Source organism: Coregonus clupeaformis, unplaced genomic scaffold (assembly GCF_020615455.1).
Source record: "Coregonus clupeaformis isolate EN_2021a unplaced genomic scaffold, ASM2061545v1 scaf2078, whole genome shotgun sequence".
Classification (NCBI taxonomy): Eukaryota; Metazoa; Chordata; class Actinopteri; order Salmoniformes; family Salmonidae; genus Coregonus; species Coregonus clupeaformis.
In genome coordinates, this window is record NW_025535532.1 from 1 (window position 1) to 26,548 (window position 26,548).

Genomic DNA, 26,548 nt, shown 5'->3' on the forward strand with positions numbered 1-26,548 from the left:
AGCCACTGTACATGGTTTTAGCAGCGCAATGAGAACCTCAACAGATAGGAGTTTGTGGAAGAGAGGAGCTTGACTGATAAATTAGCCCTTGTCTCTGGTCACGATTTCCACTCCCATTCCCATTCATCAGGCTGTACTGCTACTGAACGCATATCTTTGTGTCACACCTGGCCTTTAGCCCCAATGCTTGGATGCAAGAGCAACAGACCTTGTCCTCTATCTCTTCCTCATATTTAGTCCGAAACCAAAACAGCCCCGGCAGCCATCACATTTAAAAGCTCCATACTCAATCACAACGAAACTCCATTATAATCAGTTATCCTGACTGATTTTTTTAAATGTATTTGTTCACTAAACAAACAAAATGTTTTCCCAAGGGGGTCTCGAAGCAGCCTAAATGCTGGATCTCTTTCCTGTCCACTCAGAGTAATAGCCTTCGGTGAGGTCATCGTGCTAGAGCTATAGTCTTAATCCTCTCTGTCTCTCTCTCTCTCTCTCTCTCTCGCCCTCTCTCTCTCTCTCTATCTTTCTCCTATCTCTCCCCAAGAATGCAACAGGCCCCTTATTTTTGAAAGATCTCTTGTCACGTAATACCCTTGAAAATCATTGCGCAATGCTTCAGAAAGCGCATTCCGCAGCCTGATTTACAAATTTGTGCGTGGCTAAACGAGCGGATTGATGAAAATGTATATGCTCTGAGCTAAAACGTGTAATTTTGAGGCAGTGGTCGTGGTACCAATTTTCTGTGGGGCAACAACGGTATACACAAACATCTGTTTGTGTCAGCCCGTCATGTTCTGAGCAGGCCTCACAAGCTTCTCCTGGTGTGTAAGCGGTTGCGTCATGGCTTCATTGCGGCTCGCGCTGCTTGTACGTTTCCATGTAAGGCAAGACAGGAAGGCATTTCTCCCACTGTGAGACAGACCAGGCACGTAAATCACTCAAATGTTTTCATTCATATTTTTTTCAGTCATTTTTTTTCTCAAAAGTATAGGCAATTTTTTTCTCTGGCAATCGAAGGGTCTCTCAATCTCCGCAAAACATAATTACGTTTTTAGGGGAAACTTGTCAGAAATGTTTTGGTGTACGATACTTATTTTTTCTTTACGAGACACATCAGGAACTTCTCAGGGCTTTATGAGAAATACATTTGTATGTTCCAGAACATGTGTTCCAGGTGCCGTGACAGATACGGTGTCTGTCTGAGTCCATCCACCACTGCTCTGGGTCATAATAATTATGTGGAGAAAATTGGGCAGCTCAGCCAAAATCCCCTGGGACCCTTAAAGGGGCTGTGTTTTAAATGCCTTGTTCTTGTCAAATCAAGAGGGGATTACAGCAGGAACACTGGTCTGTAGGCCTGGTGGCTGGGTGCCTTGTCCTGTCTAGCTATATGATTCACTATGTCCTGTATGTTCCATATGGGAGACTGAATATGAATAGGGGCCCAAACTATAATAGACTGCTTACCAGGGGACATGCTAGCCTCTGTGGTCCCATACTGTATACTGTAGACAACTCTTGTATCGTTGTCATGCTATACATGTACTGTATAGGACAGTGGTCCCCAAACTTTTCTGAGTCAAGATCACTTTCTGAGTCATAATGAAGGCAGAGATCTATCGCTCAGAATTACTTTTAAAAACATGACTTAAAAAACGTAGGCCTATGCAACATTAACCTATTAAAAACAGTTCTGTAGCAATGAGGTTTGTAGTAGGCTATATAGCCAATACGATATCAGTGCATATTGGCTATGCTTGAATTGCCCTGCCAATGTTGTTCTTCTCAGACCATTTTAAAATTATATTTAAAAACTTGAGGTACAGTGCATTCGGAAAGTATTCAGACCCCTTGATTTTTTTCACATTTTGTTACGTTACAGCCTTATTCTAAAATGGATTAAAAATATATATATATCATCAATTTACACACAATACCCCATGATGACAAAGTGAAAACAGCTTTTTAGAAATATTTGCAAATGTATTAAAAATAAAAAACTGAAATACCTTATTTATGTATTCAGACCCTTTGCTATGAGACTCGAAATTGAGCTCAGGTGCATGCTGGCTCCATTAAACATTCTTGAAATGTTTCTACAACTTGATTGGAGTCCATCTGTGGTGAATTCAATTGATTGGACATGATTTGGAAAGGCACACACCTGTCTATCTAAGGTCCCACAGTTGACAGTGCATGTCAGAGCAAAAACCAAGCCATGAGGTCGAAGGAATTGTCCATAGAGCTCCGAGGCAGGATTGTTGGCCAGATCTGGTTAAAATGTCTGCAGCATGAAGGTCCCCAAGAACACAGTGGCTCATCATTCTTAAATTAAAGAAAAAACGCCGAGCAATCGGGGGAGAAGGGCCTTGGTCAGGGAGGTGACCAAGAACCCGATGGTCACTCTGACAGAGCTCCAGATGGAGATGGGAGAACCTACTAGAAGGACAACCATCTCTGCAGCACTCCACCAGTCAGGCCTTTATGGTAGAGTGGCCAGACGGAAGCCATTCCTCAGTAAAAGGCACATGACAGCACGCTTGGAGTTTGCCAAAAGGCACCTAAAGATTCTCAGACCATGAGAAACAAGATTCTCTGGTCTGATGAAACCAAGATTGAACTCTTTGGCCTGAATGCCAAGCGTCACGTCTGGAGGAAACCTGGGGCCATCCCTACGGTGAAGCATGGTGGTGGCAGCGTCATGCTGCAGGGATGTTTTTCAGCGGCAGGGAATGGGAGACTAGTCAGGATCAAGGAAAGATGAAAGGAGCAAAGTACAGAGAGATCCTTGATGAAAACCTGCTCCAGAGCGCTCAGGACCTCAGAATGGGGCGAAGATTCACCTTTCAACAGGACAACTACCCTAAGCACACAGCCAAGACAACGCAGGAGTGGCTTCGGGACAAGTCTCTGAATGTCCTTGAGTGGCCCAGCCAGAGCCCAGACTTTTACCCGATCTAACATCTCTGGAGAGACCTGAAAATAGCTGTGAAGCGACGCTCCCCATCCAACCTGACAGAGCTTGAGAGGATCTGCTGTAGCGTCATACCCAAGAAGACTCGAGGCTGTAATCCCTGCCAAAGGTGCTTCAACAAAGTACTGAGTAAAGGGTCTGAATACTTATCTAAATGTGATATTTCAGTTTTTATTTATATTTTTGGGCAAAACAATATGAAAACCTGTTTTTGCTTTCTCATTATGGGGTATTGTGTGGAGATTGATGAGGGGAAAAAAACTATTTAATCAATTTTAGAATAAGGCTGTAACGTAACAAAATGTGGAATAAGTCAAGGGGTCTGAATACTTTCCGAATGCACTGTTTTTGATATTGTTGCATTACTTGAAATAATGTGCTTTCTTTATTTTACTGGACTGATTGTGCCTGCATCTGATAGTCTGTCTCAGCGGAGGGAGAGCATCAGAGGGTCCGCCTCTCACCGTCGGACCGTCCCTCAGCTCTCGTCCCTCAGCTAAGACTGACCAAAAATTGGCGACAACATTCGAGCTGATGGCGAAACTCGAGTCACACTGCATTATTTTGCCTACCTGGCACGCAGGGCAGCTGAAACAAGTGCACCTACTGCCAACAGCGCGAGACAGAAAAAAAGTAGGAATGGTTGGCTTTATCAGTTTTTTTTATAAAAATGTTTTGTGATCGACTAGGAATGCCTTGGAGATCGACCAGGGAGAGTAGCAGGGTGTAGCAAGGTTTGGTGAGGACAAGAACTGTTACTTACGCTTCACTATGTTATCATGCTCCATCTTGCTCATGCTCCATAAACTAAAAGGGCCCCTACTATGGGGCCTCTAGTGACAGACAGGTCTGTTTTGGTACAGGATGTGCTCCCGTCCCGAGTGCCCCAAAACTGCAGACAGAGAGCAATACCAGAGTAGCAGATCCAGACCTTTGGTTGTACTGGCATCAGTAGTGCTTTGCTTTGAGTAAAACACATCATGTAGGTCTCAACACCCGGCCTTGCTACACCCTGCTACTCTCCCTGGTTAGTGAACCTCAGATTAATGATCTGTTGAGGAGTGGTTCGAGGCCCATTCTGGGGTAATTTATACTAAAAGAAGGCAGGTGTCAAGATGGCGGGTTGTCACTAATGGGCACCCTATTCCCTACATAGTACACTACCTTTGACCAGTGCCCTATGTAGGGTGACATTTGGGACGCTGACAGGATGGAGAAGAAGAAGCTTTTCTCCTGAAAAGGTGGGGTGAGAGAGTCAGTCGTCAAAGTCTGCAGTCGTGAGTGAGTGTGTTTTCACTGAGTGAGTTTCCTGTCCGCTAAATAGGATTCACTTAGGATTCATTCAAACTGCTGTAGAGCGGCTTCATAGCAACGTCGGTAGAGAAAGAAGATGGAGACAGTTAGTGTATGTCCTAGTGAAATTAAATAAGACAAAGGATGTTGATATCCTGTGTCAAGAGCGCAGGTTGACGTTTATTATCATGAATCTTGCCCTGGAGACAGAACCGAGCGATTTCTGCTAGATAGGCCAGCTGCAAAGTCAAAATTGTCTATATTGTACAGATTCATGAAAACTTTTTGGTCTTAATTTAAGGTTAGGGTTAGCAGTGTGGTTAAGGTTAGGGTTAAGGTTTGGGTTAGGTTTCAAATCAGATGTTATGACTTTGTGGCTGTGCCAAACTAGTGACCGGTCTGCAGAGCTGCCTACAGAACAAGATTGATGACGAAAAACGCTAACCTGCGTCAAGAGTGGAGGCAGATATTTATTGAGATTAGTTGACGTTCTGGATATTTGGACTAGAGTCTCGATGTATTATTTCAGAGGTTACATGCTGAAAGTTAAACACTCCATCTTGACTAAATACGAGAGAAAAAAGCCAAGTGAGCTTATTTATTGCTTTGTTCTACTGCTGAGTTTAGTGTTTTTCCTCTTGGCCATTGGTTTGGTTTCCTTCTTTGATTGACAATAGTGGCAGGCATTTGTCAGAGACCAAATAGTCTGGGGGCAGATAAACAAACGGTTTCTAACTGCAGCGCAGGGCTGAGACCCCTCGGATTGAGACTGTGTTTAGCCAAGAGGAATGTAACCTACAGTAGAGTCTTTCTGGCTTTAGAGAGCAGAATGCAGACCCTTTCCTGAAAGAGAAATATGTATATTTTTCTAAAAATGAACAAAGAAAGGTTAGGTATTTTCAACTCCCTACTGGCTTAAAACGGAGTCAGCCTTTATTACAGGTTCACACACGGTTGTACCATAGAGATCCAGCCAGACAAAGATATAGAGTTGTACCCAATGTGGTCCTTCTTGTCTATGGCAAGCCAGGCTAATAATATTCTGGGTCTACTTTGCACCGTCCCAGGGATGCCACCAGAGAGACAGCATCATCAGTCATGTTGCTTAGTGATACAGCCAGCCCTAACCAAACCTGGGTTCAAATAGTATTTGAAATCCTTTCAAATACTTTAACTGTGCTTGATTGAGTTTGCCTGCGGCAGTGGAACCACTGGACTAGCCCCAAAAGTGCAAAGCCCCACCCCATCTGGCACTCCAGGCAGACTCCAAGCAACCACTCAAAGTACTTGAACGATTCCCAATACTATTTTAACCCTGTCCCTTTTAACCCCCCTCTTTTGTGGTCAGTATGTTATGAGTGTGAGAGCTGCCTGTATCTCACTGCACAGCATGTTAGCTAGAAACTTTTTTCTCTCTCCCAGTTAGGTTACGGGAAAGGGAGCTTTTTTTCTTCCATATATGGTCATATGGAGTACAGCCAGTGAGCAGTAGCCTTTTGATGGCGTACAAAAAAATATCCCTATTTTGTGTGGGATTTGTTCTCCTTGGATCGTGTTGCTCTGATACGGGCTGATTGTGGATCTGATGTTGAAAGTGCACCATTAAGGCACAGCACAAGCCTTTTAAAACACAAAGAGGACAGGAGAAAATGCCTCATCTCATTTACTGCAGTTGTTCATCGTTCTGAAACTAGCTGCCTCTTTACAATGTAATTTAGGATTCACTGTATAAACTGATCCTAATGCAAATGACTCTCTTAAAAGCAGCATTTATAGCAAGATAATGTTTTACTGACATCCTCCTTTGTCCACTCTTCTCAGCTGTTGGCAGTTATCTCATTTGGACTGAGTCTTGAGACTAGGGTTGATGGTTCAACCCATGATGATGGGAATTAACTATGGCATGGTGGGTGTATTGTCTTTGCTGATAAGCATGACGAGTCTCAGGCATGATGCTTTAAAGACATAGATGTAGTAAAGGTTGAAGCTGATCAACAGAGGAAAGCTGACGTGCAGGTGTGTGTGCATGTGCATGCGTGCGTGTGTGTTTGTGAAGCTGCAGGTGTGTCAGCTTGTGTTTAACAGGTTTATTAAGCGTTACTGGGGGAGTGAGGGATGAGGAGGAGAGGAGAGGAATGGGAGAGGAGGAACAGAACCATGTGTGGGACCAAACCAGAAGGGTAAAAATAGATAATTCCAATGACTAATGTTCTATTAAAAACCCAATTTGATCACACTGGCATTGGGAAATGTAGTGAAATTTTCCATCATGGGGCTAAATTTGTAATCTCTTTCCAAAAAGGGTTAGCCTACTGAGTTTATGGGAGTAATTTGATCAAAAATGTTACATCACACACTAAGTTTAGTAACTGAAGTGTCAAGCATATCAATGAATGAACCTTGTCTAGCACAACACTGATTGGACAATAACATCCAGTAATACATTGGATCAGTTTTTGCCTGTGATGATTACAGTGTGTCTCAGTAAGGGATTCTCAGCTGTGAGCTGTTGCAGGTAACCTAGGCTATAGCCAGCAGTCAGTCAGAATATTAGTCACTGGGCAAGGAGACGTGTCAGGGATTGTGAACCATTGTCTGGGAATGCATGCAGGAGGCTCCTTTTCCATCCCCAAGTGGAAACTCAAAGGTTTGGACCGCTTTTTCTTTTAGCCCCAACATTTTCCCCTCACTCCTCTCTATATGACAGCCAAAGTCAGCACAATAGCAATCTGTGGTGATTTGGGAGGGATTGTGTGTGATCATCAGACTAAGTCACTAATGATGGTGTGTTTTAAGAATTCAAGGATGCATGGCAGGCAGATTCTTACCCAGTCCCTCACCCAGTTTAGTCAGTCCTTATACTGTCATTTCACTTGTGTAATTTCCAATGGGCTCTCAGCTCTCCAATTTTCTATGAATAGTGCTTTAATTTGCCGAATTCTTCCGTATTAGAGCTAACCGAAACTTCTCGCGGAATGAATTTGTTTTGGAGCGGATAGAGCCCTAACATATGAAGCAGATGGATTGAGATCGAGCTGAGCAGAGCTGAGCTCAGATGCTTTTGGCCACCTCATATCCTGCCCAAAGACGTGTCCCAGCTAAAGACTTCGACTCTGACACCACAAGATCTGTCCTCAGGTCAGCTGAGTTGGCTGACATCCCCTTGGCATTAGTATGTAGGGGAGGAAGTATGTGCAGTCACACACTCTCACACACACACAGCACACAGCCATACACTCCTCCTCCTCACAGCAGCTGGTCTGATCATGCCTTTGTGGTCCAACAGCAGTGTCTGTACCATGACAGGCGGGGGAGAAGGGGAGAGGGGGAGAGAGAGAGAAAGAGAGGAGGGAGAGGGAGAGAGAGAGGCAAAGAGAAAGAGAGTCGGAAATCATGGCCTCCCCTTCATGCCAAAAACCCAGTGAATTTATGTGGCCACATCCTGGTGTGTTTCACAGCTTGGGCTGGACCAGAGGCAGTAAATGTGTTAATGCAGCCGAGGTGAGGCGGGGCCAGGGGCCGACGTGTGAGAGGAGAGGCAGATCACGCTGAACGGGACCAAGGGAGGACAACCTTTTCCAAACACATCATTACAGGTGGCGATGGACAGGACACACGCACGTTGGCTGGGAGCACACAGACACACACAGACCAAGACACACACACACACACACACGCACTCACAGATGATCTCAGGAACATTTCTCTTCCCTCTGCATTGCTATCCACATTTGGATACATATCCATACACCTACAGGTATCCTCTTGGTGTTTGCCCAACTCAAACTCAAACTGCCACTTGAGCACCTGCATAGCATTAGTCAGTCAGTCAGTCTGCAGTCAGTCTGCCTATAGAAGACCATGGTATCTACTACAGTTAAACCTCTGCTCTGTTTCTCTCCTCTGTGTATGAGTAGACAGAGTGCAGGCTGTGTGACAGTGAGACAGTCCTGATGGCTCCTGTATAAACACTGCTGGGTGGGAATGGGGAATCCTGGCCTGTCACCTGACTGACAAGGAGTGACTGTTACACACTGCAGGTCTTAGTTTAGCTCCGGAGGGGATGCTGCGCAGTCTCATTACTGTACAGGCCATTAGCTGGTCTACTGCACCGTAGCACAGACACAGACAGATACACACACATACAGTACACACAGACCTGAACTGAGACCTGAGTCCACCATAAACACATCACACCAATAGGCTCTACTCCAGCAGGTCTGAGATAAGTGTAATAGGATTTTGGCTCACCACCTAAATGACACTGCACCGGGAGCAGGAGGTGACGCACCTACAGTGTTAGACAGACAGAGCCCTGACTCAGAGTCAGCCAGTCAGACAGAGTTGAGGAGCTCGGTTGGGGTGACCTGACCCAGGTAAGTGTCAAAGTCATAGTCTAGATAGATTTCACTGTCTTGGCTCTCGCACAGCATTTACTGACAGAACTGGGCCTCGAAACAGAAACAGCCCTTTGATCACTAGGTTTCATTGGAACACATTAAGTAAATAGCACCCTGGGGGGGAATGGCATGGAATGAAGAATGGAGAATTAATAGTTTTCTTCTTTCCACACAGATTTGAGACCCCCCTCCTACTCAACGTGGAACAGGCTGAGGCTGGAGTGACTCAGACAGACAGACTGACTGACTGGTGCTCGGATTCTCTCTCTCCAGGTGAGAGTGCGCCTCCCGTTTCCTCCCTCGGGCAGCTTCTCACTCACCCTTTCCCCTCTTCCTCCTCCCTCCCCCATCCCTGTCTGTCAGTGTCAGAGCCAGACATGACTGATGTCTCCAACCGGAGGACGGTGAATCAGGGATACTGTTGTTGCTGCTGGAATCTGTCACTCAGATATGCATGCCATTGTCAGAAATTGAATGGAATGGTTAGATTATTATTACAATATGATGATCAGGAGGAGGATGAAGATGATGAGGATGATTATAATGATAACGATCGTGATGAAGACGTTTATTGTACATGGCCATACCAGGCTTTCACAGTAGCCTATGGATAGACTGACAGTGAGTAAGAGTGACAGCAGCCTACCTCTCCACCCCACCAGAGCAAAGAGCACATATCTCACATTCCACCAGCATCTCCTAATGAGTAGGCCCCAGTGAGAGAGAGGAGGTGAAGGATGCCTGAGCCGCCTCGCTCTCGCTCTCCCTCTCCCTCTCCCTCTCCCTCTCCCTCTCCGCTCCAGCCACACAAAGCCTGGGATCTTGTGCCAGCCCAGCACTGACATGGCAGATACCTGGGAAATACCTCTATATCTCCCAGCTCTCTCCCTCCAACCACACCTGGCCAGCCCTCACACCTGGGTCACCATGGCAATGTGCACACTGCTTGCGCTAACCTGCAGGTACAGGCAGAGCCAGGGAGCTGGGAGGGTGGGAGACGGCCCACAATCGCCTCCTCTTCTTTTCTTCTCTTAAAGGGAAAGGAACAGAGCATTCCTTGGGATGCCAAAAGTAGAAGCCTTAGCCAGAGTCTCATAGCATGACCATGTTTGCTTTCATGTCCCCACTACAGTAAACTGTGCATGTTGGTGCTGTATAAGGATATATTGACAGATATTCTAATTAGACCGAGTTTGTTTTCTCTTTTCTTTCTTTGTTTCTGTCTTTCTTTCTTTCGTCCTGCCTCTTTTTCTCTGGAGTTAATTTTAGTCTCATGCTCAAGTCGTCCAGAACGGCTGCAGTCAAAAAGTCGGTAGGTGGCAGTCCAAATATTGTGTAATTTAATCAGTTTTGGACTCAGGCAATCTTTGGATAACATGGACTAAAGGCTGCTGTTCTATACCAGTAGAACTACCTCTCCCCTCCCGCTCTAGTCTTTTCTGTTTATCCAGTGAAGAAGTGTCAGGGTGCAAGTTATCTGCTGACAGGCCTGCCAATGTTAATGCTACATTTGGCGACTTTTTTTCAACAATTGAAAGTGCTTCGTCCTCTGGAAGAATCTTCTGGAGTTGTTTTAAAATGGCATGTGAATGAGTAACTTAGAGCTTCTTTCAAGACCCTGTGCTAACATCGGAGGTTAAATGGCTGCATTCCTCAAATAGTTTCGGAGGCACACTCTTGAGATGAATGTGTTTGTGCTAACGTGGTGAAGACAAAGTTATTTGGTTGTGTGTCACAGTAATGACTCATGGAAAAAGAGGACTCTATGTTGTTTTACTTACAGAGCAAAACAGTAAATCAACATTTCAATGCATATCAACATTGCAATGCCTCTAAGAATGAAATGGTGCCGCATTATCTTCCCTCCTTGTGAATAGAGGACACATTGTTTGGGTGTTGTTAACACAAACCCCTCCTAAAATGATAGGGGGAAATAAAGGTAGTGTAATCCAACTCGTTGTCTGGATAACATCAACATGGCTTTTAATATAATGTTCCTTAAGCGCTGGGTAGTGCCAGCCAGAGAGTTGCGGCAGAGCAGTAACGGTAAATCATTATTGCCATTGTAGCTCTCAGGAGCTGGCAGACAGAGAGGGAGGGAGAGAAAAAAGTGGAGAGAGAGAGAGAGAGAGAGAGAGAGAGAGAGTGAGAGAGTTTACAGTGAGCGAGAGAGTAGAGAGAGAGAGTGGAAGAGAAAGAGAGACCTTAGTTCAGTGGGCGGAGAGAGAGCTATACAGTACCTTAGTTCAGTGGGCAGAGAGGAAGAGGAGAGAGAGGTAGTGAGTGGAGAGAGAGACCATAGTTTACAGTGAACAGGGAGAGGCAGGCTAAAATCGGTTCTGTTATGAAACCCTCAGAGGGAAAGTCAGGGAAGGTGTAATTCCAGGAAGCTCTCTCTCTCTCTTTCTCTCTCTCTCCATTCTTCTGCTCCATGTATGTTAGCTTTGACAGAACATGGGTGGTCCCCTCAAGGAATCAGTGCAACACTGACATTTCTCCATTTTATTGAGGGCTATACTCTGGAATGCAAAAAAAATAAACTCAAAATCCTATTGAATATAATATCAAATTATGATCTATGCATAAATCATTATTCTTAAATATCCCCCACTTAAATATCCCCCAAATCATACTTATACTAAAAGCGTGCTCTCAGTCCCAGTGCTGCTTTTAGGAAGTATGTGATTAAATATCGCTGTTGTAGGCTTTAGGGTTTTAGTTATTGCTCTCATTTTGTCTAATTACAGTTGTACGAATTGCCGTAATCCAAGTGCCAATTTTTTTCCTCCTGCAAATGGCGTAAATGTATCTAAACATAGAGAGCAAATTATTGCGGTGTTGGAAATAATCTAGCCCAAATAACACGGGCATAGTAGTTTGACTCTGATAGCCCTCAAGTTGAAATAAGAAGGAGGTGGGGGGAGAGAGATGGAGGGAAAGAGAAAGGGAGGGAGGCAGTAGCCCTGGGAGTGATGGGTTTTGTTTAAAGCATACCTCCCCTGTCCTTGTGTTTCCTGTTCTCGTGTGTGCGTGTGCGTGTGCGTGTTGGAGCCCCTTTCTGGTCCTCTCACTGTGTGAGGCTGCAGAGGGGCACAGAGCAGGAGGCTACAGCAGGATCTACACCACAACTCAGGAAGCCAGCCTGAAGAATCCCCCTGCCTCTCTAAAACTGATCCCAGATCTGATCCTAGCCAACCACTGACAGCTCTGTAAACAAAACAGGAAAAATAATAGCGGTTTGGGAAGGAGAGAGCAAGGGGTGGAGTGTGGGGGGGAGAGAGAGAGAGAGAGACGTAGAGTTAAAGAAGGGAAAGACAGCAACGGAGGAGGGAGGGAGGGAGGGAGGGAGGGAGGGGAGGAGTAGAAGGGGGAAAGGAAGAGGCAGGCGTTTGCATTTTCTGTTGACTGCTGAAGCCGGTGAAAGATTGTGCCGCAGCAGGAACTCTTTGTGCTGTAGCCGTGCTGGGATAAAGCAGTGGGAGAGAGGCTGGAATGGTGTAAGAGGAAAGAATATACAGTATATTTAAAGGGCTAATCGTCGCAACTGCTAAGGTATAGTACTGTAGCCTTTCACTCAATGTACTTTAGTAGTAACTGTAGTAGAAGGCTAAATTGTAGTTGTGTACTTTTGTGTTATTGTAAGAGAAGAGCGTAGGTTGATGATGAGAGGCTAAGGATCTTCTGGGTGGTCCCGCTCCTTCTCTGTCTGTCACGTACCCAGGGTATTTTTAGTGAAGAGAGTTAACATCCTGTGCTAACATCTCTTCCTCCTCACACGATTTCTCCTCCTTTTCTCCTTCATTCCCTTTACTTTCTCCCTTTGGTTTGTTTTATAGTGAAATGTGACTGTGTGTCTGGCTTGGAGAGATATCAACGTTTTCATAGTACTGTACTGCAGGTATTGGTAGTGAATATCGTAGTAGGCACACAAACATGCATCCCTGTATCGAGGTCTAGAGCAGAGAGACATCAGGGTCATATTCACTACGCATCAAGCAGAAGAAAACAGAATGAAACAGGGAGGAACTACCTACCAATAAAAAACGCCTATTTTAGTTTTTCTGTTGCAGAACCTTTTAAAAGGTTTTCCGTTGCGTGCCCTAATGAATACGACCCAGTAGAGGATACAGAGGTACCGGATAGTGATAAACTCAGATATCCTTCCAGTGTATAAACTAAAACGTTGTTAATGATGATGTCATCCTGCAGGGCATAACCATGGACGACGACTTTGAGCGGCGCAGAGAGCTCAGGAGGCAGAAGAGGGAGGAGATGCGCCTGGAGGCTGAACGGTAAGACTGGCCTCCTCTTCCTCCTCTTCATCCTGCTCCTCCATCCCGCTCTACTTCCTATTTCCTTTCTTCTTCCTCCTCTTCCTACTCTTAACCTCAAACCTCTTCCATATCCATCAACAACTACACACACACTTACAGTTGAAGTCGGAAGTTTACATACACCTCAGCCAAATACATTTAAACTCAGTTTTTCACAATTCCTGACATTTAATCCTAGTAAAAATTCCCTGTCTTAGGTCAGTTAGGATCACCACTTTATTTTAAGAATGTGAAATGTCAGATAATAGTAGAGAGAATGATTTATTTCTGCTTTTATTTCTTTCATGACATTCCCAGTAGGTCAGAAGTTTACATACACTCAATTAGTATTTGGTAGCACTGCCTTTAAATTGTTTAACTTGGGTCAAACGTTTCGGGTAGACTTCCACAAGCTTCCCACAATAAGTTGGGTGAATTTTGGCCCATTCCCTCCTGACAGAGCTGGTGTAACTGAGTCAGGTTTGTAGGCCTCCTTGCTCGCACACGCTTTTTCAGTTCTGCCCACACATTTTCTATAGGATTGAGGTCAGGGCTTTGTGATGGCCACTCCAATACCTTGACTGTGTTGTCCTTAAGCCATTTTGCCACAACTTTGGAAGTATGCTTGGGGTCATTGTCCATTTGGAAGACCCATTTGCGACCAAGCTTTAACTTCCTGACTGATGTCTTGAGATGTTGCTTTAATATATCCAAATAATTTTCCTTCCTCATGATGCCATCTATTTTGTGAAGTGCACCAGTCCCTCCTGCAGCAAAGCACCCCCACAGCATAACGATGGTCATTATGGCCAAACAGTTCTATTTTTGTTTCATCCGACCAGAGGACATTTCTCAAAAAAGTACGATCTTTGTCCCCATATGCAGTTGCAAACCGTAGTCTGGCTTTTTTATGGCGGTTTTGGAGCAGTGGCCTCTTCCTTGCTGAGCGGCCTTTCAGGTTATGTCGATATAGGACTCGTTTTACTGTGGATATAGATACTTTTGTACCTGTTTCCTCCAGCATCTTCACAAGGTCCTTTGCTGTTGTTCTGGGATTGATTTGCACTTTTCGCACCAAAGTACGTTCATCTCTAGGAGACAGAACACGTCTCCTTCCTGAGCGGTATGATGGCTGCGTGGTCTCATGGTGTTTATACTTGCGTACTATTGTTTGTACAGATGAACGTGGTACCTTCAGGCATTTGGAAATTGCTCCCAAGGATGAACCAGACTTGTGGAGGTCTACAATTTTTTTTCTGAGGCACTGAGTTTGAAGATAGGCCTTGAAATACATCCACAGGTACACCTCCAATTGACTCAAAGGATGTCAATTAGCCTATCAGAAGCTTCTAAAGCCATGACATAATTTTCTGGAATTTTCCAAGCTGTTTAAAGGCACAGTCAACTTAGTGTATGTAAACTTCCGACTTCAACTGTGCATATCTACGATATTATTGTCTTATCTCATTGGAGTTTATCTGTCAACATACCACTCTGAACATGATTGCATAACGGTAAGTGTGCAGCCAGAGGGAGTTGCAGGTACATGTGTTGTTCAGAGGGGGTGTTGATGACACAGCGAGTGCTGTGATCATATGACCTCAGTGCTCTTCAGAGCCCAGTTGAAGTCAGTTAAAGGGCTTTGAGCTGGGCTCAGGTTGTTACAGGTCCCTGTGATCTCCATGCCAAGTTGGAACCAGAGAGCCAACCCTTAAATAGTTTGGACTCTCCTCAGGGCTTTAAAAACATCACTCAGCAAATAATGGCTTCCTCTCCTCCTCATGCAGGCAATAATCTACCACTGATCTGATGACTTGTGTTGTGTTCTCTCTCTCTCTCTCTCTCTCTCTCTCTCTCTCTCTCTGACTCAATACATTTTTCTTTGTCTCTCATCATGTCACTGGTAGAATGTAATGTTGACCTCATATAAAAGGCCTCTGGGCATCATCAAGTCAAATTAGTTATATAATACATGACAAGCCCAGACATTTCAATTGATCTCATCTCAAATGAATCACCTCAACCATGTCTCCTTTTACGGAGCAAGGATACAGTAGACTACTTAACTCCAGATTTAGTTTGCTCAGCCTGTCTGCGTAGCTTCATCCCTTACCCCGATTATACTTACAAACAACAGTCATTTAACCTGGCCACACACATCATAAAACATGAATATGCATCATGGTCAATAGGATATGCAAATGTATATCTCTGAAGGTCCAATCCCTTACTGAGAGATATGGTGGTGACATTTACTGAAGATATGTTAAGGATATCAGCAAACAGGAGCTACTGAACAAGCCTGAGCTAAAGTCTGTAAGGCTTTGGATATGACACTATGTTAATGTTTGATTGGTAAGCTACAAAAGTGTCAGTGCTCACCCTTAACATTTATTGACAATACAACAGAACAGATCAAATACAATGACATTTACTCTCACGGGTGGCCAAACAGAACTATTGAAAAGCCACGCCCCTACTAAGCCACACCTCCAGTCTTCTGATCTGACCTGGTGGTTTGGGTCAAAAATAATCCTACTTGTGTTCTATCCACTCTTTAACCAAGCATTTTTTGGTGGTTTGTTTGTTTTTTAAACTTGATATCTATGACATTGTCCTCCTGAATTGTAAATACTGTAATGTGGCTGGAAACAGAAAATACTTCCCAGTCAACTTAATCAGTGAATATAATAATCTCATACATTACATTGTGATGTGTGATTATGTTGTACAACAAATGTCAACTTCTGTAGCAATGTTGGCATCTATTGTTGTACCTTTAGGCATGTTATTTATATTACCCCACAGTGTTTATATTATATGGAGAATATGGAATTTGGCAGAAAATGCAGACCGTGTGAGAGAGAGGGTAAGAGTAGTAAGCTATAGGCATGATGGGAGTTTGTTCATGTCTGTTTATTTAGTTAGGAGTCGTTTCAGTTGGCGGGACCATGCGCGAGTTTCTACCGACTCATGCTATTGATAAAAGATGACATCGCTATATTGAATTGTTTCCATTTTGCAGATATGCTGTCACAATCAATATTTCCATGTCTCTCCTTATTCAACAAGTCAAAAACACATGTTGTCTTGTTGGACCAATCCAGTTAACCATCACCAAATATGATGTAAAAAGAAAAACAGTCTATACAATAAGATCTGCAGTCAGGGCTGCCAAACACTTTTACATTATAAGTGTTTACTAGCAGAGATCACAAGGAGCTGTTTCCTACTCGCCAGGCCCTGGAGGAGGACTGCAAGGCTGGGCTAACGTGTGTGTGTGTGTGTGCGTGTGTATACATCACAGGAGGTTGGTGGCACCTTAATTGGTGAGGAAGGGCTCGTGGTAATGGCTAGAGCGATATGAGTAGAATGGTATCAAACACATGGTCTCCAGGTGTTTGATGCCATTCCATTTGCTCCGTTCCAGCCATTTTATGAGCCGTCTTCACCTCAGCAGCCTCCACAGGTATGCATGCATGCTTGGTTTACTGTATAGCCCATGTACATGCAATCCGGAGGTCTGAAAGTACTGGAGGGGTTCAGCCAGATTGGACCGTCATCAGGTGGTGAAGGCTTGACGAGCTCCATTCGCCTCCTTTAGCCCAGTGAGCCAAGATTCTTGTCTGCTCTGTGTGTGTGTGTGTGTGTGTGTGTGTGTGTGTGTGTGTGTGTGTGTGTTTGTGCATGCGCGTGCAGAGAGAGAGAGGCCTAGGAGTTCCCCAGCACTCGTGTCTCTGCGTTGTGTCAGACCCAGTCTATAACAGAAGAATCTGTCTTGTTGACAGAGAGGTGAAGCTCCAGCCCTAATCACCAGCAGGCCAGATACTGCTAGGCCAAGTTGGACCGCTTCACCATCTACTATGTAGTTCTGCTGGGTGTGTTTATTACTCTGTACATACTGGAATGAAAGTTTGATTGAATTATTCAAACACAATCTAATTAATGTAAAGGCATCCACACAGCTCCTCAAAGAATGTGGTATAGAAACCAGTGTTTCTGGTCACTGTTGCCCCAGGGGTTGCCTGACTGGGCCTTTTGTACTGCACTCTGTGATAAATGACATACAATGATACAACTGGGATCTCAATCGGTCTGGTTGGTGGCCTGCACAGTGGAGTTCACATACTGTCCTCTGCCCTCTGTGACTGACCTGGGCTTTGCTATGACAATGTAACGCACGCACACACACACACACACACACACACACACACACACACACACACACACACACACACACAAAATGTTTTGACTGCTGTTTTTATTTGTCACCTTTAAATTATATTCTGTTGGAATGTTCCCAAACCCTGTCCTGTGTTCTGTCATGTCACACCCCTTTTTCTGGTGACAGACCCCATTGTAGTTTACTTGATTTATATCATATTTGATAGCTGAGGCAACATGCAAAACAGTTCTGTGCAGGCCAGTGTTTGTCAGTCTGCTGCCCTTTGAGAAACGGAGCTACCATTTTGCCCCCATCTCCTCCACATCTGTGTGCAGGCCAGGCCTCCAGAGAGGACAGGAAGAGGCCAGGAAATAACACCCATCCTCAGTGAATGGACCATTCCAAACAGACCCAAATAACACCCATGCTTAGTGAATGGACCGTTCTGAACATGCCCTCCCCAACCGGCGGCCTGCACCATAAACTCTCACTGGGCCTAAGCTCTGAATGTTTGGGGTGTACTACAGTAGGAGCAGTGGTCTGGTTCCCTCACGTTTTGGTGCTCCTGTGACCCACCCACTCAGTTTATTTTTGCCCCACAATGTATATAAACCGAACGAATGTGTCTAGACAGGACCCATAATGTCAAGCTGTAACTCAAAAGGAACTCGCGCAACAGCGGGAATCTCACCATGGGAAGCACTGTACTGGCCCTTACTCAGGTGCTCAGAAATAAGGGCAGGAGCTATAGAGGTGGGTGATGAGCAGGTTAAAAGGTACATCGTTCTATGGAGCACTGATAACAAGATAGAGGTCCCTAGAATGTCTGTAGACTTCAGGATAGGGGCTATGACGCTGCTATCTCTCTCTCTGGGCCTAGAGGAGAAAGTGAAGGACAGGGTGAAGCGTGGGAATGGGCCAGCCGTTTTGGCAGTAAATCACGCCCCTCTCCCTGTGCATTCTCTCTCTTTCAATCTCTCTATCTCTCTCTCTCTCTCTCTCCATTTTAGTCCAGTAGAGGTGAAGAAGTATTTTCTCATGGGCTTTCCGAAGTTGTTTTCACGGACATTGCTGAGATATTTTGCCGTAAAGAAAATATTTTGAAATATTTTCCCCTAATGTGTTTGGTGACTGGACCTAGTGTGACTGGACATTTTGTACTTACTCAAGTAGTCAGGAACTGAATGCAACATTAGGCTTAAATCAACTTTATTGTACACATAGTAAAAACGGACAACAGCAACAAATTCTGTTAGGATATAAAACAACTGCAGAAGTGTTTGCTGTTGAAAATTCCACACACTTGCAATAAAACGATTACCTTCATCCTCAAGCTACAGAATTTACTCCACAAGGAAAACATGTTCATGTAATGGCCGACATAAGTTATACATGTCATTGCAAGGGAAGCTGGCTAGCCAAAGTTTGCAGTGCACTTTATTAACTGTCAGTCAAAGTAGGTGTACTGTAAGCACTCCTCAAGTAAGGCCACCCTTAAGAATGGCTAGAGAGAGGGAGAGAGAGACACGGAGAGGGAGAGAGAGACACGGAGAGGGAGAGAGAGACACAGAGAGGGAGAGAGAGACACGGAGAGGGAGAGAGAGACACGGAGAGGGAGAGAGAGACACGGAGAGGGAGAGAGAGACACGGAGAGGGAGGGAGAGGGAGAGAGAGACCTATCGGAATGCTGTGGCTGGACTCTCAGGCTCCTACTGTATAGGAAGATGTATTATCTTGACTATAGGATAAGATCTCTCCCTATTTTCTCTCTCTCTCTGATGGGAGGAGAGGCCGTACTGACGTGGCATGTGGTCTATAAATAAGGAGGATATTGCATTGGGGCCTTCATTGGTGCATTAGTCCAGAGCCAAGAGCGCCAAACATTTGATTGACAAGAACTAAGCTGTTGTCATAAGGTGCTGAAGGTGGGTGTGGTGTATGAATCAAGCGCAGGACGCAGAGGCTCAGTCCAAAGGCTTTAGTGCAAAATTCACACAAAACAAAAGCACAAAAGCCTGAAGGCGAATACTAGGCGCACACAGGCGACAAAATAAACGGCGCACAAAACATGTGCAAAGTAACCACTCCAAAACACTGGAGGGAAATAGTAGCTCCAACACGTAACAGAAGCGCAATCACACACAAACACAGACACACACAACGAGAACTAAATAGAACACTAACGAGGACTAACTAGACACAGGTGTACAACATTAAGACCAAACCAAACGAACATGAAACATAGATCGGTGGCAGCTAGTACTCCGGGGACGACGACCGCCGAAGCCTGCCCGAACCAGGAGGAGGAGCAGCCTCGGCCGAAACCGTGACAGTACCCCCCCTTGACGCGCGGCTCCAGCCGTGCGCCGACCCCGGCCTCGGGGGACGACCAGGAGGACGCGGAGCAGGGGCGCGCGGGATGGTCCCGGTGGAACTCCGACAGGAGAGATGGGTCTAGGATGTCCCTCCGCGGCACCCAGCACCGCTCCTCCGGGCCGTACCCCTCCCACTCCACGAGATACTGGAGACCCCCATCCGGCGTCTGGAGTCCAAGATGGACCGAACGGTGTACGCCGGAGCCCCCTCGATGTCCAATGGGGGCGGAGGAGTCTCTCCTATCTCATTGTCCTGGAGTGGACCAGCTACCACCGGCCTGAGAAGAGACACATGGAATGAGGGGTTAATATTCTTATATTCAACAGGTAGATGTAACTTATAACACACCTCGTTCAATCTTCTCAGGACTTTAAAGGGCCCCCACAAACCGCCGACCCAGCTTCCGGCAGGGCAGGCGGAGGGGTAGGTTTCTGGTAGAGAGCCAGACTCGATCTCCGGGTGCGTACACCGGCCCCTCACTGCGGTGGAGATCGGCGCTCGCCTTGTGACGACGGACGGCCCGCTGCAGGTGGACGTGGGCAGCGTTCCACGTCTCTTCCGAGCGCCTCATCCAATCATCCACCGCAGGGGCCTCGATCTGGCTCTTCTGCCACGGTGCCAGAACCGGCTGGTAACCTAATACACATTGGAAAGGGGTTAGGTTGGTAGAGGAGTGGCGGAGAGAATTCTGGGCCATCTCGGCCCAGGGAATGTAACGTGCCCACTCCTCAGGCCGGTCCTGGCAATACGACCTCAGAAACCTACCCACATCCTGGTTGACACGTTCTACCTGCCCGTTACTCTCTGGGTGGTACCCCGAGGTAAGGCTAACCGAGACCCCCAAACGCTCCATAAACGCTCTCCACACCCGGGAGGTAAACTGGGGGCCTCGATCAGACACTATATCCTCGGGGACCCCGTAATGCCGGAAAACGTGGGTAAATAGGGCCTCAGCAGTCTGTAGGGCAGTAGGAAGACCCGACATAGGGAGAAGACGACAGGCCTTAGAGAACCGGTCCACAACGACCAGGATGGTGGTATTCCCCTGAGAGAGGGGAAGGTCTGTTACAAAATCCACCGAGAGGTGGGACCATGGTCGTTGTGGAACGGGTAGGGGCTGTAACTTACCCCTGGGCAGATGTCGAGAGCCTTACACTGGGCGCACACCGAGCAGGAGGAGACATAAACCCTCACATCCCTAGCCAAAGTGGGCCACCAGTATTTAGTGCTAAGGCAATGCACTGTCCGGCCGATATCCGGATGTCCAGAGGAGGGTGACGTGTGAGCCCAGTAAATGAGTCGATCCCGAATCTCGAGCGAACGTGCTCCGACCCTCAGGACACTGTGGAGGGCTGGGGTCGGCACGCAACGCCGCTCGATCTCGGCATCGACCTCCCACACCACCGGTGCCACAAGGAAAGACTCCGGTAGTATGGGAGTGGGCTCAACAGACCTCTCCTCCGTGTCATACCGCCGGGACAGCGCATCTGCCTTACCATTCTGGGACCCAGGGATGTACGTGATTTTAAATACGAACCTGGTGAGAAACATACTCCATCGAGCCTGGCGAGGGTTCAGTCTCCTCGCTGCCCGGATGTACTCCAGGTTCCGATGGTCAGTCAAAATGTGGAAAGGGTGTTGAGCCCCCTCAAGCCAATGCCTCCACACCTTAAGGGCTTGAACTACAGCTAACAGCTCCCTGTCCCCAACGTCATAGTTACGCTCCGCCGGGCTGAGCTTCTTAGAGTAAAAGGCACAGGGGCGGAGTTTAGGTGGCGTGCCGGACCGTTGAGAGAGAACGGCCCCTATACCAGCCTCAGACGCGTCTACCTCAACCTGAAAAGGTAATGCGGGATCCGGATGCGCCAGCACCGGAGCCGACGTAAACAGGTCCTTCAGTCTCCTAAAGGCCCTGTCCGCATCGGCTGACCACTGCAGTCGCACCGGACCCCCCTTCAGAAGGGACTTGATGGGAGCTGCCACCTGTCCAAAACCCCGGATAAACCTCCGGTAGTAATTCGCAAAGCCCAAAAACTGCTGCACCTCTTTTACAGTAGTTGGGGTTTGCCAATTACGCACAGCGGACACACGATCCACCTCCATTCTCACCCCTGACGCGGACAACAGATAACCCAAAAAGGAGACCGACTCCTGGAAAAACAGACATTTCTCTGCCTTGACATATAGGTCGTGTTCCAACAGCCTCCTCAACACACGACGCACCAGGGTTATATGCTCGGCTCGGGTAGACGAGTACACCAGAATGTCATCAATGTACACGACCACCCCTTGTCCCTGCATATCCCGGAAAATGTCATCAACGAAGGATTGGAAGACTGATGGAGCATTCATCAACCCATATGGCATGACGAGATATTCGAAATGACCTGACGTGGTACTAAACGCTGTCTTCCATTCGTCACCCTCCCTAATGCGCACCAAGTTATACGCGCTCCTGAGATCCAGTTTTGTGAAAAACCGCGCTCCATGCAATGACTCCGTCATGGTCGCAATCAGAGGGAGTGGATAACTGTATTTCACAGTAATCTGATTGAGACCACGGTAATCAATGCACGGGCGCAACCCTCCATCTTTTTTTTTCACAAAAAAGAAGCTTGAGGAGGCGGGAGAAGTGGAGGGCCGAATGTATCCCTGTCGCAAAGATTCGGCTATGTAAGTCTCCATAGCTTTTCTCTCCTCTTGAGACAAAGGATACACATGGCTCCGTGGGAGTGCTGCTCCTGCCTGGAGATCAATCGCACAATCCCCCTGTCTATGAGGAGGCAACTGCGTCGCCCTATCTTTGCTAAACACGAGAGCTAAATCCCCATATTCAGGCGGAAGGTGCAGTGCGGGCACTTGGTTTGGACTCTCCACCGAAGTCGCCCCCACGGAAACACCCAGACATCGCCCCTCGCACTGAGCAGACCACCCATCGAGAGCCCTCTGTTGCCACGAAATAGCAGGGTTGTGGGTGCTTAACCAGGGAATCCCCAGCACCACTGGGTACGCAGGAGAGTCGATCAGATACAGCTGTATAGTCTCCTCATGACCCCCCTGCGCACACATCCGAAGTGGCGCTGTGATCTCCTGATCAACCCCGACCCCAACGGGCGGCTATCTAAGGCATGAACGGGAAAAGGTTTGTCAACAGGTAGGAGAGGGATCCCTAACTCAAAACAAAACTTCCGATCAACAAAATTCCCAGCTGCGCCTGAATCTACGAGCGCCTTATGCTGGGAATGAGGTGCAACCTGTGGAAAACAAACAGGTATACAAAAGTGCGCAACAGAAAGCTCTGGGTAAGTGGGACGTCTACTCACCTGGGAGGCCCCTCCAGTGCGTGGCCTGTTGTCTTCTCCCCCGGAGAACCCTCCCCAGCACCTGGCCGCAGTGTGCCCTCCACGACCGCACTTGGTGCAGGAGACAGGCCCCCTCGGGCTCCTCCTACTCCGTTCTCTAGCGCCGGCACCCCCGAGCTCTATAGGGCTCGGCTCGGAGGCGCCGGAGGGCGGAATGGACGGACTCCCCTCAGGACGTCCACGGGTGGCCAGCAGGGTGTCCAGACGGATGGACATATCGACCAACTGGTCGAAGGTAAGATGGGTATCCCTGCAGGCCAACTCACGTTGAACGTCCTCTCGTAGGCTACATCGAAAATGGTCGATGAGAGCCCGCTCATTCCACCCTGCATCCGCCGCTAGAGTCCGGTACTCTAGAGCGAACGCCTGCGCGCTCCTCCTCCCCTGTCTCAAATGGACTAGACGCTCCCCCGCCGCTTTGTCCTCAGGTGGATGGTCGAACACGGCCTTGAAGCGGCGGGAGAACTCTGCGTAGGTAATGGTGTTGGCGTCCATTCTCCTCCACTCGGCGTTAGCCCACTCCAACGCCTTGCCCGTGAGACAGGAGATGAGGGCGGAAACGCTCTCGTGTCCCGAGGGCACCGGGTGTACAGTGGCCAGGTAGAGCTCCACCTGCAGGAGGAACCCCTGACACCCGGCAGCTGTTCCGTCATACGCCCTCGGGAGCGAGAGCCGAATCCCCCTGGGTTCCGAACCTAGGACTGGTGGACCGACCGATGGGGTGGGCAGGGTAGGTGGAGGTGTGGGTACCCGGCTGGCCTCCCATCGGTGCAAGGTGTAGATTACCTCCTGTAGAGCGGTCTCCAGTTGTCTAATCTGGCCATCTTGCCCACGGATATGCTCCTCGAGCGATACAGGCGTCTCTGCCGATCCTGCTGATTCCATATTGGTGTGTGATTCTGTCATAAGGTGCTGAAGGTGGGTGTGGTGTATGAATCAAGCGCAGGACGCAGAGGCTCAGTCCAAAGGCTTTAGTGCAAAATTCACACAAAACAAAAGCACAAAAGCCTGAAGGCGAATACTAGGCGCACACAGGCGACAAAATAAACGGCGCACAAAACATGTGCAAAGTAACCACTCCAAAACACTGGAGGGAAATAGTAGCTCCAACACGTAACAGAAGCGCAATCACACACAAACACAGACACACACAACAAGAACTAAATAGAACACTAACGAGGACTAACTAGACACAGGTGTACAACATTAAGACCAAACCAAACGAACATGAAACATAGATCGGTGGCAGCTAGTACTCCGGGGACGACGACCGCCGAAGCCTGCCCGAACCAGGAGGAGGAGCAGCCTCGGCCGAAACCGTGACAGCTGTTAAGAGTTTGTTGGACTTTCATAAAGCATCGTCAACCCTGAGATACTGTGATACTAACTGCACTGTGCCACTAAGGACTGGTCTGATCCATTTTTAGAAGCTGTTGTCTCGGTTTCCCATGACATTTAGGCTGTTTCTGGGACTATACTATTCTCCAGAGGTTGAGTCAGTCTTTGCTACTTTGTTTAACAAGCTGCACTTGGTGATATAGCCAGTCATCTATGTGCATAATGTTAAGGATGAAGAGCAATATAGACTGTTAGAATAGAGCTTCTAGTCTGATGGAATTGTAAATGTGTATGAAATTGTAGAGAATGTGTAGCGAGGTGCCTACCTTTAGCGTACACACATACACTCCCTCTCTCTCTCTCCCTGGCTCTCAAACGTACATACACTCCCATGCTCTGTAAGTGAGAGGGACCGAAGGAGAGAAAGTGAAAGAGAGTGTGGGTGTTTCTCAATATGCATAATGCCGTGCTCCGAGCACGGAGCGGTCAGAGTATGAGCACGGAGGGCAGTTCTCAGATGCGTACTTTGTTTGTACACATTTTGAAGCATGCGTCGATGCAAGCTTCAACTGAAATATTCCCAGGAAGATGACGCAACCACGTAAAAAACGAAGACACATTTCTTGAAAACAATGGCGGCTGGGTTTTAAACTGAAGTGAGAGAAAATGAACTCTGACTTCAGAATGAAAAGTTGCCCACTCACATCTTATATGTTGCTTGACCACAATGTTATCTTGATATATTAATGAATACATACTGTGTTTATTTTGGCATGTTAGAATATCCACTGCAGGTATGCATAGACCGCTGGCTAGCTGACAAAGAATTGCTAGCTAGCTACCCACGAAGAATTTACCTTTCATAACAACATTTGTTTTTGTTCATTTTTTACATGTAAAACTAGCTGGCTAGCCATGGTTGGGCCTAGGAGGGCATAAGCCCACCCACTTGGGAGCCAGGCCCAGCCAATCAGAATGAGTTTTTCCCCATAAAAGGGCTTTATTACAGATTGTGTTGTGTGACAAAACTGCACATTTTAGAGTGGCCTTTTATTGTTCCCAGCACAAAGTGCACTTGTGTAATGATCATGCTATTTAATCAGCTTCTTGATATGCCACACCTGTCAGGTGGATGGATTATCTTGAAAATGATAAAATGCTCACTAACAGGAATGTAAATAAATTTGTGCACAAAATGTGACAGAAATAAGCGTTTTGTGCGTATGTAACATTTCTGAGATCTTTCATTTCAGCTCATGAAACATGGGACCAGCACTTTACGTGTTGCGTTTATATTTTTGTTCAGTGTAGTTATCTTGTTTAGTCTGTATTGGTCAAAGGTAATGCAGTAGCAGGGGAGTGCACAATGCTTCTCAAATGTACATTATCATTGGTTTTCAACACTCTCATCTTCACGAGAACGTCCTCTGAGAATGAACTCTGAGCATGAGAGTGTGGAGCACGGTAGTATGCATATTGAGAAACACCCTGTATGTGACAGAGAGAGAGAGAGAGATCATGAGAGAGGGCTGACACACTATCATGATGTCACTGTCCCCCCAGGTTTAGCTTGGGCGTGAGCAGAGTCCTGTGTTCAATTATGACAACATTCCTCAGTCAGTTTACCCAGCAGGAGAGCCTGCTGTTCGCAAGCTGTAAAGTCTCCCATAAAACCACTCTGCTTAACATGTTATCTGCACATGCTTCAATAACATGCAATACGCACTGCCGAACGGCCATATGATGTTAGCTTAGCTTAGCCGATGCCTGACACTGACGGTGAAGATCACACAGAGGCAGACAGAATGGAGCTCTTCTCACAAAGGAAGAGAAGAAGTTGGTTCAGACCTTTAAGGGAGAGGTTTTCCCAATGTTTCATGAAGGATTCATGAAATTGAAGATGAATCTAAGTAGAATGGACTCGTACCTTTTAAAAGCACATCCGTGAGCTGAAGACTTTCCTGTCAGACTGTCATACTGCAGGGCGTTGAGATCAGTGATCTGGCCTTAGTATAATTTCGGCAGGCAAAACACACTCACAAACACACACACACACACACACACTATACACACTACAGCCCTTCACACACTACAGCTCCCCACCACTCCACCCCTCCACTGGGCCGAGCCTGGACTGAGGCAGGCGTGGGCCAGCAGCCGTGTTACAGTCAGGGTCCTCTCCTGTCATCACTGGCCAAGCCACATCTCCAGACACTGTTTTCATCAGGCTATCAAAAGTGAAACCTCAGTAGCAGCACCAGTGGCCTTAGCTCAGTAGAGCAGAACAGAACAGGGTAGGATGTGAGTACAGTGAATCAAGTAGA

General features: G+C 46.9%; 1 protein-coding gene across 3 annotated transcripts in view; it reads left to right on the forward strand.

The window, feature by feature from the left end:
• Nucleotides 1-8,831: 8,831 nt before the first annotated feature.
• The window catches only part of cald1a (caldesmon 1a), a 40,646-nt gene continuing 22,929 nt past the window's right edge, over nt 8,832-26,548 (forward strand). Inside the window, exons 1-2 of one of the 3 annotated variants that reach the window (XM_045219120.1) lie at nt 8,832-8,943; nt 12,880-12,962. In XM_045219120.1, the coding sequence (XP_045075055.1) occupies nt 12,889-12,962 (74 nt within the window). In that variant the 5' untranslated portion in view covers nt 8,832-8,943; nt 12,880-12,888. Of the gene's footprint in view, nt 8,944-12,044; nt 12,223-12,879; nt 12,963-26,548 lie in introns of those variants that run through there. The other 2 variants (XM_045219119.1, XM_045219124.1) reach the window with 2 other exon arrangements.